Raw genomic sequence first — 18155 nt, 5'->3', positions numbered from 1 at the left:
AGCTGCTACATACCTCTTTGCAGATTAATCTGCCCGCTGTCCCCTGATCTGAAGTTTACCTCTCCTCAGATGGCCGAGAAACAGCAATATGATCTTAACTACTCCGGCTAAAATCATAGAAAAACTCAGGTAGATTCTTCTTCAAATTCTACCAGAGAAGGAATAACACACTCCGGTGCTATTATAAAATAACAAACTTTTGATTGAAGGTATGAAACTAAGTATAATCACCACAGTCCTCTCACACATCCTATCTATTCGTTGGGTGCAAGAGAATGACTGGTAATGGCAGTTAGGGGAGGAGCTATATAGCAGCTCTGCTGGGTGAATCCTCTTGCACTTCCTGTTGGGGAGGAGTTAATATCCCATAAGTAATGGATGATCCGTGGACTGGATACACTTAACAAGAGAAATTAATTTTTTTTAGCATTAATTATTATTTATTTGCAAAGTGCCACCATATTTTGCAGCACTGAATCTGATTAGTGGGTTACACAGTATAATATAAGAAGACTTGACAACTCAAATGAATTGGGATGATGATGAAGATCTTACAATCTAGAGTAGGTGAGTGAGAAAGGTGTGTAGATTGCTCGCCTTAGCTTGCAGAATAGTTTGTAGCTGCAGCAACAATGAGGTAAGCTATACAAATTTATATGGGTGGGATAGGACGATGAAGAGCATTTAGAAATGAAGGTGACAAACGTCTCTTAACAGGTGAGTTACATAGAATGCTTGAAGATTTGTAAGGTGTTGCACAGTCAGAGCAAGGTAAAGAGTACCAAGGATTAAGATCCAGAACGTTGCAATGAAAAACTTAACTCAAATGTGCCAGTGTTGATCGGTAAGTATGCTAATCAGTGCTTCGGTTAGTGCCAAGATCAGCACAGCATGGGCACAAGATAATGCTAAAGTAACTTTATTTATTTTTTTAAAAGGGACAGTCAAGTCAAAATTACGCTTTCATGATTCAGATAGGGCATACAATTTTAAACAACTTTCCAATTTACTTTGATCATCAAATTTGTTTTGTTCTCTTGGTATTCTTTGTTGAAAGCGAAACCTAGGTAGGCTCAAACTGTGCTGCCATTAAGTGCTCTTGCAAATGGATAACATTCTTGCAAAGCTGCTGCAAAATAGTGCTTACGAAATGGTCCAGTTCCTAAGCATATGTCCCTGCTTTTCAACAAACGTCTTGTATTGATCTCGTTACAGCACCTTGAAGCAGCCTGATGCCCGTAGAAACAGGGTGACTGCAAATTCCTTCAAACTTCCAAAATCCACAGCACCATATTAGAGCAATCCTTATTTATTGGAACATATTCTAAGGTACAGACACACCAAACATAAGCAATGTTTTGGAATACAAACCCTTAATCAAGGGAACAGAAATAAATGTGAAAGTTTTTTTTAAATCACATGCTCTATCTGAACCATGAAAGAATCCCTTTAAGACATTAGCAGTGTTCACTCTACTAATGGGGTAATCTAAACGGTTAATTACACGGTTTTGCTACAGTGTAAGGTTTTTTTTTTCTGTGCCACTTGCATCTATTCTAATCAACATCATTTGCATCAATTTTTAGAAGGAAAAACAAAATGAAACCAGAACATGAGGTCATGATTCAAATTGGTGGGAGACAGAAGAAATTTACAAAACTGACGGCTAGATTACGAGTTTTGCGTTAGAGGCTGTGCGGTGCTAACGAGCAGTTTTCCCTCACCGCTCACTTACCTACAGCGCTGGTATTACGAGTTTTCAGAAACTCGTCGTTAAAAAGACAAGTGAGCGTTGAGCAAAATTTTGTTCCAAATCTCACTCCAATACCAGCGCTGCTTAAGTCAGCGGTGAGCTGGTGTAACGTGCTCGTGCACGATTTCCCCATAGGAATCAACGGGGAGAGCCGGCTGAAAAAAAGTCTAACACCTGCAAAAAAGCAGCGTAAAACTCACTAACGCAGCCCCATTGATTCCTATGGGGAAATAAAATTTATGTCTACACCTAACACCCTAACATGAACCCTGAGTCTAAACACCCCTAATCTTACACTTATTAACCCCTAATCTGCCGCTCCGGACACCGCCACCACCTACATTATACTTATGAACCCCTAATCTGCTGCCCTCAACATCGCCGAACCCTACATTATATTTATTAACCCCTACTCTGCCGCCCCCAATGTTGCCGCCACCTACCTACACTTATTAACCCCTAATCTGCCGCCCCAACGTCGCTGCCACTATAATAAACATAGTAACACCTAAACTGCCGCACTCCCGCCTCGCAAACATTAGTTAAATATTATTAACCCCTAATCTGCCAGCCCTAACATCACCGCCACCTACCTACATTTATTAACCCCTAATCTGCCGACCCCAACGTCGCCGCCACTATATTAAAGTTATTAACCCCTAAACCTAAGTCTAACCCTAAACCTAACACCCCCTAACTTAAATATAATTAAAAGAAATCAAAATTAGGGCTAGATTTATCAAAGCTGAGGCGTACAGGGGCACGTATACGCACCCCTGTACGCCTCAGCTCATCTGTGGCGGGGCGAAATTACCCGCAGGTAATCAACATTGCACACTAGCGCAATTTTGCGCTCACGAGCAATCCCGCCCCCTGCCCGCGCACAGCCAATCACATGCGGGCAGGAGCTGTCAATCTCCTTGGTCGGACTCGACCGCAGAGATTGAATTTCGCCACCTTAGAGGTGGCGAAGAGCTTAGGGAAGCAGCGGTCTCGTGACCGCTGCTTGATACATTATGGCGAGCAAGTTCTTGTGAGAACTTGCAGCCGTAGGGGCTTGATAAATCGAGCCCTAAATATTCCTATCATTAACTAAATTATTCCTATTTAAAACTAAATACTTACCTATAAAATAAACCCTAAGATAGCTACAATATAACTAATAGTTACAATGTAGCTATCTTAGGATTTATTTTTATTTTACAGGCAAGTTTGTATTTTATTTTACAGTTGAAAGAGCTGATTACTTTGGGACAATGCCCCGCAAAAGGCCCTTTTAAGGGCTATTTGCAATTTAGTGTAGGGTAGGGCTTTTTTTATTTTGGGGGGGCTTTTTTATTTTGTTAGGGGGATTAGATTAGGTGTAATTAGTTTAAAAATCTTGTAATTTGTTTATTATTTTCTGTAATTTAATGTTTGTTTTTTTGGTACTTTAGCTAATTTTATTTAATTGTATTTAATTTAGGGAATTCATTTAATTATAGTGTAGTGTTAGGTGTAATTGTAACTTAGGTTAGGTTTTATTTTACAGGTACTTTTGTATTTATTTTAGCTAGGTAGTTATTAAATAGTTAATAACTATTTAGTAACTATTCTACCTAGTTAAAATAAATACAAACTTGCCTGTAAAATAAAAATAAACCCTAAGCTAGATACAATGTAACTATTAGTTATATTGTAGCTAGCTTAGGGTTTATTTTATAGGTAAGTATTTAGTTTTAAATAGGAATAATTTAGTTAATGATAGGAATATTTATTTCGATTTCTTTTAATTATATTTAAGTTAGGGGGTGTTAGGTTTAGGGTTAGACTTAGATTTAGGGGTTAATAACTTTAGTATAGTGGCGGCGACGTTGGGGGCGGCAGATTAGGGGTTAATAAATGTAGGTGGGTGTAGGCGATGTTAGGGACGGCAGATTAGGGGTTAATAATATTTAACTAATGTTTGCAAGGTGGGAGTGCGGTGGTTTAGGGGTTAATATATTTATTATAGTGGTGGCGATGTCCGGTTCGGCAGATTAGGGGTTAAAAAAAAATGTAAGTTGCGGGAGGGCCTCGGTTTAGGGGTTAATAGGTAGTTTATGGGTGTCAGTGTATTTTTTAGCACTTTAGTTAAGAGTTTTATGCTACGGCGTTGTAGTGTAAAACTCTTAACTACTGACTTTAAAATGTGGTACCAGTCTGGAGGAAAATCCTTCTCCTATATGGCAGCAAGGTCATGGAACTCCCTCCCGCTGCACCTCAGACAATCCACCTCCCTTACAAACTTCAGGAAGGACCTCAAGACCTGGCTCTTCGACTGAATCGTCTTCCCTTAGCCCCCCTCTCCCCCCTCCCATAGCGCCTTGAGATCCTCACGGGTGATTAGTTTGCGCTTTACAAATACCCAATAGAATTGAATAGAATACCGCTCACTTTTTGGCAGACTAGTAATACCGGCGCTATGCAAGTCCCATTGAAAGGACCTCTGAACGCTGCTTTTTAAGCCTAACGCACAACTCGTAATCTAGCCGAATGTCTTTAGATGAAATGATTCAGCAATGTCTGGCACATGTGCAACACTTTTCAGGGATTGGTTGTACCTAGATAATATATTATATCTAGTTGATGACTAGTGCTGCGGAATCTGTTGGCGCGCTACAAATAACCGATAATAATAAGAATGGACTCTCTTTAGGATTTTGTGATCAATGGTGATTTTCCATTACCTCATGAAAACCACATTCTGAACACAAGCAACGATGCAAATATAAATCAAGCTTGTAAAACAGATCATAAGTAACTTCTCATCAGTGCTGTCTCCATTGCTTCTCACTACTCTTTGTAAACCATGCTGATTTGGTGCACACTCGCAGCCAATACAAAGCCTAAATGTCTGGAGTGCATGGAGAGTGCACGAGGAGCACAATGGAGCCAAAAGCAGTAGTGACATAATTACTTTCAAAAGAAGCCAAGGAGAAAACTGAAATAGAAAGAAGCTTATTCTTACAATTTTGATGTTTTAAATGTGCACTAATTTGGATTGCAACTTTTATGTCTTTGGCTGTTAAAGTTTCAACAGTTAGTTACACAATTTTGAATACTTTCACAGATAAAGTAATTTGTAATAAATTAATTAGAATAATAAAATAACTGCACAGAACAAAAGATAATATTTTTCATACCATTATCAACAGGGGGTACATATACAGAATGTGTTGGTCCCACATCAGAATTCACTTTTCCGTTCTCAAATGTGTCATTTTCCATCTGCTGTAGCTGCCAGTTAAGACCGAAGAGATGCATGGCTGAAAGGGAGGGAAAATGTTATGTTAAAGAGTATTTAGAATAACAACAAAAGATGATAACCAGACAGCAAACTAGAATGAATAACAAATTGAAGTTTTTTTGTGGAAGATAAAAATAAAAATACTTGACACCTTTTATTTCTGTTGAGAAGACCATTTATTTGTATCGTCCTTTATAAACTATTAGACAGACACTGGCTTAGATTATGAGTTTTCTAACCCTTTTTGGATTCTTCTATTAATGAAGGTGTGAGATCCCCAGCTAAGGCTTACATGAAAACGTCTCTAAGTAATGACATATCTGGGTTTTCTACGTTTCTCTGATGGTTTACAACCTGAACATCGCTGGGCAATTCTTAACAATTACAATTGAGATTTTAAAATGGTGGTGGTATTAAAAGGGTGAAATGAAAAGGCCTCCTTGAGAAACAAAATCCCAGATGAAATTCAGACAGGACATTCTATGACAAAGTTTAAAGCACAAGCATTAAAACGGCTGCCAAGACTGTTAATTACCCTAGCACACTTTTCAACCTCTTGATATTGAGGGCTGCAAACATAAATTATTCATATTTTTATTTTATATTTAAGTCATCCTAAATTCTTAAGTACAACTACACAAGACACAAAATAGGAAGCCTAAACTGAATATTTTTTTGTATATCATAGTAGAATAAATTGTACTGCTTGTCTTTATTTCTCAACATCTTTAACCAAGCTATTCTATTAAATGGACAAGTTGTGCATTGCTAAATTGTATTCAGGACACCAGAGACGGTGCTCTGTCATCCATAGCTACTCTTTTCACCGATACTTGCATGGGGGGGAAATAAACCACACACACACATATATATATATATATATATATATATATACATACACACACGCACCATATTTTTACTTAAAGTTAAATGAAATCCAAAAGTTTTCCTAGGTAGGCTCAGGAGGGATTGCATTACTGGGAGCTAGCTGTTGATTGTACGCTGCACATATATGCCCCTTGTCTTTGGCTCAGCTGATGTGTTCAGCTAACTCCCAGTAGTGCCTTGCTGATCCTTCAATAAAGAATACCAAGAGAACAAAGGGAGTTTGATAATAGACATAAAATGGAAAATAAAATGTTGTTTTAGTATAGATGGAGGAAAATGATTAGTGCCCCCCCAGTTGACTGTGGTATCTTATGTGCCCCCCCATATATTGTTTCTAGAGTCGCCACTGACTGAGAAGGGAAGGTGATTGTGCCTTCACATGCCATGATGAATGTCCCCTTGAAAGTCCCGGGGTATAATATCCTGATTTTATAAGTCTCCTTACAGTTGGATGTGGTAACTGAGGAGTTGTTTAGATTATGTATATTCCTTTTTTATATAGAGATGTTAATGTAATAGGTTGCATCACTTTATCATGTCCCTTTAAGTGTTGGCCCAGCCCCCACTTCATGCACTAGAGCCTAATAATGACAATGTGAAATGTTCTGCCCAATCACAGTATAGATCCACTATTTATCTATAGCAACAAGTGGCCTCTGCAGCTTGCAAGTGACAAATTAGTCTTGTTCGATTGACACACCTTCTGATTGGCTGCATTAACATTTTAATGACTACAGTTTTTTTCTTTTTTCACATCTATGCTCAAAAAAAACTTCTCTTAATGCACCCAACCCCTCCAACTACCACCTTATGTCTCTACTACCCCTTGCCTCAAAACTTCTATAAATGCTAGTGTATACACATCTATCACATATCCTCACAATAAACTCCCTTTAATGACCATTGCATTCTGTATTTCGCCTCAACACTCCACAGAGAGTGCAAGCATTAATGCTAATTATTTATGTACAGAAACATTTAAAGGCCACTTCTCTCTGCTAAACCTTCTCTATCTCTCTGCAGCCTTTAAAACTGTTAACTACCCTCTCTTGCTCCAAACCCTTTAGTCATTCGATATTTGCGTCACAATGCTTTTGTGGTTCTCTTCCTACCTGTCCAACCGTACTTTTAGTGTAGCCTTCTCTGGTGCATTCTATGACACTAAAGGGACAGTCTAGTCAAAAATAAACTTTCATGATTCAGATAGAGCATGTCATTTTAAACAACTTTCCAATTTACTTTTATCATTAATTTTGCTTTGTTCTCTTGGTATTCTTAGCTGAAAGCTAAACCTAGGTAGGCTCATATACTAACTTTTAAGCCCTTGAAGGCCCCCTCTTATGTGAATGCATTTTGACATTTTTTCACAACTAGTCTGCAGAGGCTTAGATACAAGGTAATCACATAGGTAAAAAGTATATTAATATAACTGTGTTGGTTATGTAAAACTGTGAAATGGTAAATAAAGGGATTATCTATCTTTTTAAACAATAAAAATTCTGGTGTAGACTGTCCCTTTAACCACTTTATGTTGGGCTATAACAAGGCTCTGTGCATTGCACCTACTCTTCTCAATCTATACTTCATCTTTAGGTTCCTAAATAAAGGCCAATGGGTTTCATTAACATTTGTATGCTGATAACACCCAAATCTCTGCCACAGACCTATCCCTTCCTTGCTAACTTGTGTCGCTGTCTTTCTAATATTTGATCCTGGATGTCCTCTCACTACCTTAAACTATCGGCTAGATTTAGAGTTTTGTCGGTAACGACCCGCGTAGCTAACGCTGGCTTTTTTCTGGCCGCACCTTTAAAATAACTCTGGTATTGAGAGTCCACAGAATGGCTGCGTTAGGCTCCAAAAAAGGAGCGTAGAGCATATTTAACGCCACTGCAAATCTCGATAACAGAGTTGCTTACGGACGCAGCCAGCCTCAAAAACGTGCTCGTGCACGATTCCCCCATAGGAAACAATGGGGCTGTTTGAGCTGAAAAAAAACCTAACACCTGCAAAAAAGCCGCGTTCAGCTCCTAACGCAGCCTCATTGTTTGCTATGGGGAAACACTTCCTACGTCTGCACCTAACACTCTAACATGTACCCCGAGTCTAAACACCACTAACCTTACACTTATTAACCCCTAATCTGCCGCCCCCGCTATCGCTGACCCCTGCATATTATTATTAACCCCTAATCTGCCGCTCCGTAAACCGCCACTACTTGCATTATCCCTATGTACCCCTAATCTGCTGCCCCTAACACCGCCGACCACTATATTATATTTATTAACCCCTAATCTGCCCCCCACAACGTCGCCTCCACCTGCCTACACTTATTAACCCCCTAATCTGCCGAGCGGACCGCACCGCTACTATAATAAAGTTATTAACCCCTAATCCGCCTCACTAACCCTATAATAAATAGTATTAACCCCTAATCTGCCCTCCCTAACATCGCCGACACCTAACTTAAATTATTAACCCCTAATCTGCCGACTGGAGCTCACCGCTATTCTAATAAATGTATTAACCCCTAAAGCTAAGTCTAACCCTAACACTAACACCCCCCTAAGTTAAATATAATTTTAATCTAACGAAATTAATTAACTCTTATTAAATAAATTATTCCTATTTAAAGCTAAATACTTACCTGTAAAATAAATCCTAATATAGCTACAATATAAATTATAATTATATTATAGCTATTTTAGGATTAATATTTATTTTACAGGTAACTTTGTATTTATTTTAACCAGGTACAATAGCTATTAAATAGTTAAGAACTATTTAATAGCTAAAATAGTTAAAATAATTACAAATTTACCTGTAAAATAAATCCTAACCTAAGTTACAATTAAACCTAACACTACACTATCAATAAATAAATTAAATAAAATACCTATAATTATCTACAATTAAACCTAACACTACACTATCAATAAATAAATTACAATTCCTACAAATAAATACAATGAAATAAACTAACTAAAGTACAAAAAATAAAAAAGAACTAAGTTACAAAAAATAAAAAAATATTACAAACATTAGAAAAATATTACAACAATTTAAAACTAATTACACCTACTCTAAGCCCCCTAATAAAATAACAAAGCCCCCAAAAATAAAAAAATGCCCTTCCCTATTCTAAATTACTAAAGTTCAAAGCTCTTTTACCTTACCAGCCCTGAACAGGGCCCTTTGCGGGGCATGCCCCAAGAAGTTCAGCTCTTTTGCCGGTAAAAAAAAACATACAATACCCCCCCCAACATTACAACCCACCACCCACATACCCCTAATCTAACCCAAACCCCCTTAAATAAACCTAACACTAAGCCCCTGAAGATCTTCCTACCTTATCTTCACCATACCAGGTTCACCGATCGATCCAGAAGAGCTCCTCCGATGTCCTGATCCAAGCCCAAGCGGGGGGCTGAAGAGGTCCATGATCCGGCTGAAGTCATCATCCAAGCGGGAGCTGAAGAGGTCCATGATCCGGCTGAAGTCTTCATCCAAGCGGGAGCTGAAGAGGTCCATGATCCGGATGAAGTCTTCTATCAACGGCATCTTCAATCTTCTTTCTTCGGAAGCCATCAACTTCCATCCGACGCGGAACATCCTCTTCTCCCGACGCCTACTCGCCGAATGACGGTTCCTTTAAATGACGTCATCCAAGATGGCGTCCCTCGAATTCCGATTGGCTGATAGGATTCTATCAGCCAATCGGAATTAAGGTAGGAATATTCTGATTGGCTGAATCAAGTTCAATCAGATTGAGCTCGCATTCTATTGGCTGTTCCGATCAGCCAATAGAATGCGAGCTCAATCTGATTGGCTGACCGGATCAGCCAATCGGATTGAACTTGATTCTGATTGGCTGATTCCATCAGCCAATCAGAAAATTCCTACCTTAATTCCGATTGCCTGATAGAATCCTATCAGCCAATCGGAATTCGAGGGACGCCATCTTGGATGACGTCCCTTAAAGGAACCGTCATTCGTCGGGAAGTCGTCGTCGGAAGAAGATGGGTCCGCGGTGGAGGTCTTCAAGATGGAGCCGGTCCTCATCGGATGAAGATAGAAGATGCCGCTTGGAAGAAGATGGTTGCCGGTCCGGATCTACTCTTCTTCCCGGATAGGATGAAGACTTTGGAGCCTCTTCTGGACTTCTTCAGCCGTCGGATGATGGATGTCTAGCCCCCGCTTGGGCTTAGATGAAGATATCGGAGCCTGGAACGGACGGTCATACCTTGCATGGTGAAGACAAGGTAGGAAGATCTTCAGGGGCTTAGTGTTAGGTTTATTTAAGGGGGGTTTGGGTTAGATTAGGGGTATGTGGGTGGTGGGTTGTAATGTTGGGGGGGGGTATTGTATGTTTTTTTTTTACAGGCAAAAGAGCTGAATTCTTTGGGGCATGCCCCGCAAAGGGCCCTGTTCAGGGCTGGTAAGGTAAAAGAGCTTTGAACTTTAGTAATTTAGAGTAGGGTAGGGCATTTTTTATTTTGGGGGGCTTTGTTATTTTATTAGGGGGCTTAGAGTAGGTGTAATTAGTTTAAAATTGTTGTAATATTTTTCTTATGTTTGTAAATATTTTTTTATTTTTTGTACTTTAGTTAGTTTATTTAATTGTAGTTATTTGTAGGTATTGTATTTAATTAATTTATTGATAGTGTAGTGTTAGGTTTAATTGTAGATAATTGTAGGTATTTTATTTAATTAATTTATTGCTAGTGTAGTGTTAGGTTTAATTGTAACTTAGGTTAGTATTTATTTTACAGGTAATTTTGTAATTATTTTAACTATTTTAGTTCTTAACTATTTAATAGCTATTGTACCTGGTTAAAATAAATACAAAGTTACCTGTAAAATAAATATAAACCCTAAAATAGTATTTAGCTTTAAAAAGGAATAATTTATTTAATAAGAGTTAATTTATTTCGTTAGATTTAAATTATATTTAACTTAGGGGGGTGTTAGTGTTAGACTTAGCTTTAGGGGTTAATCCATTTATTAGAATAGGGGCGAGATTCGGTCGGCAGATTAGAGTTAATAATTGAAGTTAGGTGTCGGCGACGGGTTAATACTATTTATTATAGGGTTATTGAGGCGGGAGTGAGGCGGATTAGGGGTTAATAACTTTATTATAGTATCGGTGAGATCCGCTCGGCAGATTAGGGGTTAATAAGTGTAGGTAGCTGGCGGCGACGTTGAGGGGGGCAGGTTAGGGGTTAATAAATATAATATAGGGGTCGGCGGTGTTGGGGGCAGCAGATTAGGGGTACATAGCTATAATGTAGCTGGCGGCGGCGTGCGGACGGCAGATTAGGGGTTAATAAGTGTAGGTAGCTGGCGGCGACGTTGTGGGGGGCAGATTAGGGGTTAATAAATATAATATAGGGGTCGGCGGTGTTAGGGGCAGCAGATTAGGGGTACATAAGGATAACGTAGGTGGCGGTCAGCAGATTAGGGGTTAAAAAAATTTAATCGAGTGGCGGCGATGTGGGGGGACCTCGGTTTAGGGGTACATAGGTAGTTTATGGGTGTTAGTGTACTTTAGAGCACAGTAGTTAAGAGCTTTATGAACCGGCGTTAGCCCAAAAAGCTCTTAACTACTGACTTTTTTCTGCGGCTGGAGTTTTGTCGTTAGATGTCTAACGCTCACTTCAGACACGACTCTAAATACCGGAGTTAGAAAGATCCCATTGAAAAGATAGGATACGCAATTGACGTAAGGGGATCTGCGGTATGGAAAAGTCGCGGCTGAAAAGTGAGCGTTAGACCCTTTTTTGACTGACTCCAAATACCGGCGGTAGCCTAAAACCAGCGTTAGGAGCCTCTAACGTTGGTTTTCACGGCTAACGCCAAACTCCAAATCTAGGCCTATGTCTCTCCAACATTTATATTTAAGAAATGCAATGACTTGACGTTAATAAATCCAGGTCCCTGTAATACAAATATATACATTTGCACATGGTTTTATGAGCTTTGAGCCTAGGAGGAACAAATTATACAAACAACACAAATACAATAATATAAAGTTACTGGGGCTGCCATGTCAGTACCTCAGTTTACGAGTTCTAAACACAGGGTGCACACGCGCAGAGGGACCTATGACATCATTGTGATTGCTTTAATGATTCAGGCAGAGCATGTGATTTTTTTTATATATATTTTTTATTTATATCCAACAAGGGTGTCTTCAAACAATTATACATGGTGCTATATCATATATGCATGAGGAACACAATATCCAAGGTAACAAACATCACATACTGAGTTACCATAATAAACAATTCCTATTGTACCCTCAGGAGCATGTGATTTTAAATAACTTTCTAATTTACTTATATTATAATTTTTTGTTCACTTTGTATCTTTTGTTGAAAAACAGAGACATGTACTTAGAAGCCAACCCATTTTTGGAGCACTATATGGCAGCAGTTTTAAAAGAATTATATCTATTTGCAAGAGCACTAGAAGGAATCACTGTTTCCTGCCATGAAGTGATCCAGATGTCTACCTAGGTATCTCTTAGAATACCATAGGAACGGAGCAAATTTAATAAGAGAAGTGAATTGGAAACTTTTTTTTAAATGGTTTGCCCTGTTTTAATCACAAAAACATAATTTATGCTTACCTGATAAATGTATTTCTCTTGTAGTGTATCCAGTCCACGGATCATCCATTACTTATGGGATAATAACTCCTCCCCAACAGGAAGTGCAAGAGGATTCACCCAGCAGAGCTGCTATATAGCTCCTCCCCTAACTGCCATTACCAGTCATTCGACCGAAAACATGCAGAGAAAGGAAAACCATAGGGTGCAGTGGTGACTGTAGTTTAATGGAAAAATTACCTGCCTTAAAGTGACAGGGCGGGCCGTGGACTGGATACACTACAAGAGAAATACATTTATCAGGTAAGCATAAATTATGTTTTCTCTTGTTAAGTGTATCCAGTCCACGGATCATCCATTACTTATGGGATACCAATACCAAAGCTAAAGTACACGGATGACGGGAGGGACAGGCAGGCTCCTTATACGGAAGGAACCACTGCCTGAAGAACCTTTCTCCCAAAAACAGCCTCCGAAGAAGCAAAAGTGTCAAATTTGTAAAATTTGGAAAAAGTATGAAGAGAAGACCAAGTTGCAGCCTTGCAAATCTGTTCAACAGAAGCCTCATTCTTAAAGGCCCAAGTGGAAGCCACAGCTCTAGTAGAATGTGCTGTAATTCTTTCAGGAGGCTGCTGTCCAGCAGTCTCATAGGCTAACCGTATTATGCTACGAAGCCAAAAGGAGAGAAAGGTAGCCGAAGCTTTTTGACCTCTCCTCTGACCAGAATAAACGACAAACAGGGAAGACGTTTGTCGAAAATCCTTAGTTGCCTGTAGATAAAATTTCAGGGCACGGACTACATCTAGATTGTGTAGCAGACGTTCCTTTTTCGAAGAAGGATTAGGACACAAAGATGGAACCACAATCTCTTGATTGATATTCCTGTTAGTGACCACCTTAGGTAGGAACCCAGGTTTAGTACGCAGAACTACCTTGTCTGAATGAAAAATCAGATAAGGAGAATCACAATGTAAGGCAGATAACTCAGAGACTCTTCGAGCCGAGGAAATCGCCATTAAAAACAGAACTTTCCAAAATAACAACTTGATATCAATGGAATGAAGGGGTTCAAACGGAACCCCCTGTAAAACATTAAGAACTAAGTTCAAACTCCATGGTGGAGCAACAGTTTTAAACACAGGCTTGATCCTAGCTAAAGCCTGACAAAAAGCTTGAACGTCCGGAACTTCTGACAGACGTTTGTGTAAAAGAATGGACAGAGCTGAAATCTGTCCCTTTAAGGAACTAGCGGATAAACCCTTTTCTAAACCTTCTTGTAGAAAAGACAATATCCTCGGAATCCTAACCTTACTCCATGAGTAACTCTTGGATTCGCACCAATATAAGTATTTGCGCCATATCTTATGGTAAATCTTTCTGGTAACAGGCTTCCTAGCCTGTATTAAGGTATCAATAACTGACTCAGAAAAACCACGTTTTGATAAAATCAAGCGTTCAATTTCCAAGCAGTCAGCTTCAGAGAAATTAGATTTTGATGTTTGAAGGGACCCTGGATCAGAAGGTCCTGTTTCAGAGGTAGCGACCAAGGTGGACAGGATGACATGTCCACTAGATCTGCATACCAAGTCCTGCGTGGCCATGCAGGCGCTATTAGAATCACTGATGCTCTCTCCTGTTTGATTCTGGCAATCAATCAAGGAAGCATCGGGAAGGGTGGAAACACATAAGCCATCCCGAAGGTCCAAGGTGCTGTTAAAGCATCTATCAGAACCGCTCCCGGATCCCTGGATCTGGACCCATAACGAGGAAGCTTGGCGTTCTGTCGAGACGCCATGAGATCTATCTCTGGTTTGCCCCAACGTCGAAGTATTTGGGCAAAGACCTCCGGATGAAGTTCCCACTCCCCCGGATGAAAAGTCTGACGACTTAAGAAATCCGCCTCCCAGTTCTCCACTCCCGGGATGTGGATTGCTGACAGGTGGCAAGAGTGAGACTCTGCCCAGCGAATTATCTTTGATACTTCCATCATTGCTAGGGAGCTTCTTGTCCCTCCCTGATGGTTGATGTAAGCTACAGTCGTGATGTTGTCCGACTGAAACCTGATGAACCCCCGAGTTGTTAACTGGGGCCAAGCCAGAAGGGCATTGAGAACTGCTCTCAATTCCAGAATGTTTATTGGTAGGAGACTCTCCTCCTGATTCCATTGTCCCTGAGCCTTCAGAGAATTCCAGACAGCGCCCCAACCTAGTAGGCTGGCGTCTGTTGTTACAATTGTCCAGTCCGGCCTGCTGAATGGCATCACCCTGGACAGATGTGGCCGAGAAAGCCACCATAGAAGAGAATTTCTGGTCTCTTGATCCAGATTCAGAGTAGGGGACAAGTCTGAGTAATCCCCATTCCACTGACTTAGCATGCACAATTGCAGCGGTCTGAGATGTAGGCGTGCAAAGGGTACTATGTCCATTGCTGCTACCATTAAGCCGATCACCTCCATGCATTGAGCTACTGACGGGTGTTGAATGGAATGAAGGACACGGCATGCATTTTGAAGCTTTGTTAACCTGTCTTCTGTCAGGTAAATCTTAATTTCTACAGAATCTATAAGAGTCCCCAAGAAGGGAACTCTTGTGAGTGGAAAGAGAGAACTCTTCTTTTCGTTCACCTTCCATCCATGCGACCTTAGAAATGCCAGTACTAACTCTGTATGAGACTTGGCAGTTTGAAAGCTTGAAGCTTGTATCAGAATGTCGTCTAGGTACGGAGCTACCGCAATTCCTCGCGGTCTTAGTACCGCCAGAAGAGCACCCAGAACCTTTGTGAAGATTCTCGGAGCCGTAGCCAATCCGAATGGAAGAGCTACAAACTGGTAATGCCTGTCTAGAAAGGCAAACCTTAGATACCGGTAATGATCTTTGTGAATCGGTATGTGAAGGTAAGCATCCTTTAAATCCACTGTGGTCATGTACTGACCCTTTTGGATCATGGGTAAAATTGTCCGAATAGTTTCCATTTTGAACGATGGAACTCTTAGGAATTTGTTTAGGATCTTTAAATCCAAGATTGGCCTGAAAGTTCCCTCTTTTTTGGGAACCACAAACAGATTTGAGTAAAACCCTTGTCCTTGTTCCGACCGCGGAACCGGATGGATCACTCCCATTAATAAAAGATCTTGTACGCAGCGTAGAAACGCCTCTTTCTTTATTTGGTTTGTTGACAACCTTGACAGATGAAATCTCCCTCTTGGGGGAGAGAATTTGAAGTCTAGAAGGTATCCCTGAGATATGATCTCTAACGCCCAGGGATCCTGGACATCTCTTGCCCAAGCCTGGGCGAAGAGAGAAAGTCTGCCCCCCACTAGATCCGTTCCCGGATCGGGGGCCCTCGATTCATGCTGTCTTAGGGGCAGCAGCAGGTTTCCTGGCCTGCTTGCCCTTGTTCCAGCACTGGTTAGGTCTCCAGCCTTGTCTGTAGCGAGCAACAGCTCCTTCCTGTTTTGGTGCAGAGGAAGTTGATGCTGCTCCTGCTTTGAAATTATGAAAGGAACGAAAATTAGACTGTCTAGCCTTAGGTTTGGCTCTGTCTTGAGGCAGGGCATGGCCTTTACCTCCTGTAATGTCAGCGATAATTTCTTTCAACCCGGGCCCGAATAAGGTCTGCCCTTTGAAAGGTATATTAAGCAATTTAAATTTAGAAGTAACGTCAGCTGACCAGGATTTTAGCCACAGTACTCTGCGTGCCTGAATGGCGAATCCGGAATTCTTAGCCGTAAGTTTAGTTAAATGTACTACGGCATCTGAAATAAATGAGTTAGCTAACTTAAGGGCTTTAAGCTTGTGTGTAATCTCATCTAATGGAGCTGATTCAAGTGTCTCTTCCAGAGACTCAAACCAAAATGCTGCTGCAGCCGTGACAGGCGCAATGCATGCAAGAGGTTGCAATATAAAACCTTGTTGAACAAACATTTTCTTAAGGTAACCCTCTAACTTTTTATCCATTGGATCTGAAAAGGCACAGCTATCCTCCACCGGGATAGTGGTACGCTTAGCTAAAGTAGAAACTGCTCCCTCCACCTTAGGGACCGTTTGCCATAAGTCCCGTGTGGTGGCGTCTATTGGAAACATCTTTCTAAATATCGGAGGGGGTGAGAACGGCACACCGGGTCTATCCCACTCCTTAGTAACAATTTCAGTAAGTCTCTTAGGTATAGGAAAAACGTCAGTACTCGCCGGTACCGCAAAATATTTATCCAACCTACACATTTTCTCTGGTATTGCAACTGTGTTACAATCATTCAGAGCCGCTAACACCTCCCCTAGTAATACACGGAGGTTTTCCAGCTTAAATTTAAAATTTGAAATATCTGAATCCAGTTTGTTTGGATCAGAACCGTCACCCGCAGAATGAAGCTCTCCGTCCTCATGTTCTGCAAATTGTGACGCAGTGTCTGACATGGCCCTAATATTATCAGCGCACTCTGTTCTCACCCCAGAGTGATCACGCTTACCTCTTAGTTCTGGTAATTTAGCCAAAACTTCAGTCATAACAGTAGCCATATCCTGTAATGTGATTTGTAATGGCCGCCCAGATGTACTCGGCGCTACAATATCACGCACCTCCCGAGCGGGAGATGCAGGTACTGACACGTGAGGCGAGTTAGTCGGCATAACTCTCCCCTCGTTGTTTGGTGAAATATGTTCAATTTGTACAGATTGACTTTTATTTAAAGTAGCATCAATACAGTTAGTACATAAATTTCTATTGGGCTCCACTTTGGCTTTAGCACATATAGCACAGATATCTTCCTCTGAATCAGACATGTTTAACACACTAGCAAATAAACTAGCAACTTGGAAATACTTTTCAAGTAATTTACTATAATATGAAAACGTACTGTGCCTATAAGAAGCACAGAAAAAGTTATGACAGTTGAAAATTAATAAACTGAAAAGTTATAGCATCAAATCTTTGTAAAAAAACACAATTTTAGCAAAGGATTGCTCCCATTAGCAAAGGATAACTAACCCTGATAGCCTCCCCCTCACACATAACAGTGAGAGAGATCAGTAAACTGTCATAAATTAAATAAAACGACTGCCAAGTGGAAAAAAATAGTGCCCAAAACATTTTTTCACCCAGTACCTCAGAAAATTAAACGATTTTACATGCCAGCAAAAAACGTTTAACATTAATAAATTGAGTGTTATTAAAAAGCCTGTTGCTAGTCCCTGCAAATTAGGCTAAAGTTTTATGCATACAGTATAATTCCAGTGAAGTGCCATTCCCCAGAATACTGAAGTGTAAAATATACATACATGACAGCCTGATACCAGTTGCTGCTACTGCATTTAAGGCTGAGTTTACATTATATCGGTATGGCAGAATTTTCTCATCAATTCCATTGTCAGAAAATAATAAGCTGCTACATACCTCTTTGCAGATTAATCTGCCCGCTGTCCCCTGATCTGAAGTTTACCTCTCCTCAGATGGCCGAGAAACAGCAATATGATCTTAACTACTCCGGCTAAAATCATAGAAAAACTCAGGTAGATTCTTCTTCAAATTCTACCAGAGAAGGAATAACACACTCCGGTGCTATTATAAAATAACAAACTTTTGATTGAAGGTATGAAACTAAATATAATCACCACAGTCCTCTCACACATCCTATCTATTCG

General features: G+C 40.2%; 1 protein-coding gene across 2 annotated transcripts in view; it reads right to left on the bottom strand.

Annotated features, from left to right (window-relative positions):
* TENM3 (teneurin transmembrane protein 3) overlaps positions 1-18155 on the bottom strand; it is a 756540-nt gene that overhangs the window by 351574 nt on the left and 386811 nt on the right. For both annotated transcript variants that reach the window (XM_053703859.1, XM_053703860.1), the window contains one exon: positions 4918-5040. In XM_053703859.1, the coding sequence (XP_053559834.1) occupies positions 4918-5040 (123 nt within the window). The remainder of the gene's footprint in view (positions 1-4917; positions 5041-18155) is intronic.

The sequence above is a fragment of the Bombina bombina genome, chromosome 2, assembly GCF_027579735.1.
Source record: "Bombina bombina isolate aBomBom1 chromosome 2, aBomBom1.pri, whole genome shotgun sequence".
In the NCBI taxonomy this organism is placed as follows: Eukaryota; Metazoa; Chordata; class Amphibia; order Anura; family Bombinatoridae; genus Bombina; species Bombina bombina.
Note: the sequence above shows the minus strand (reverse complement) of the source record. Positions and strands in the feature narration are given on the sequence as shown.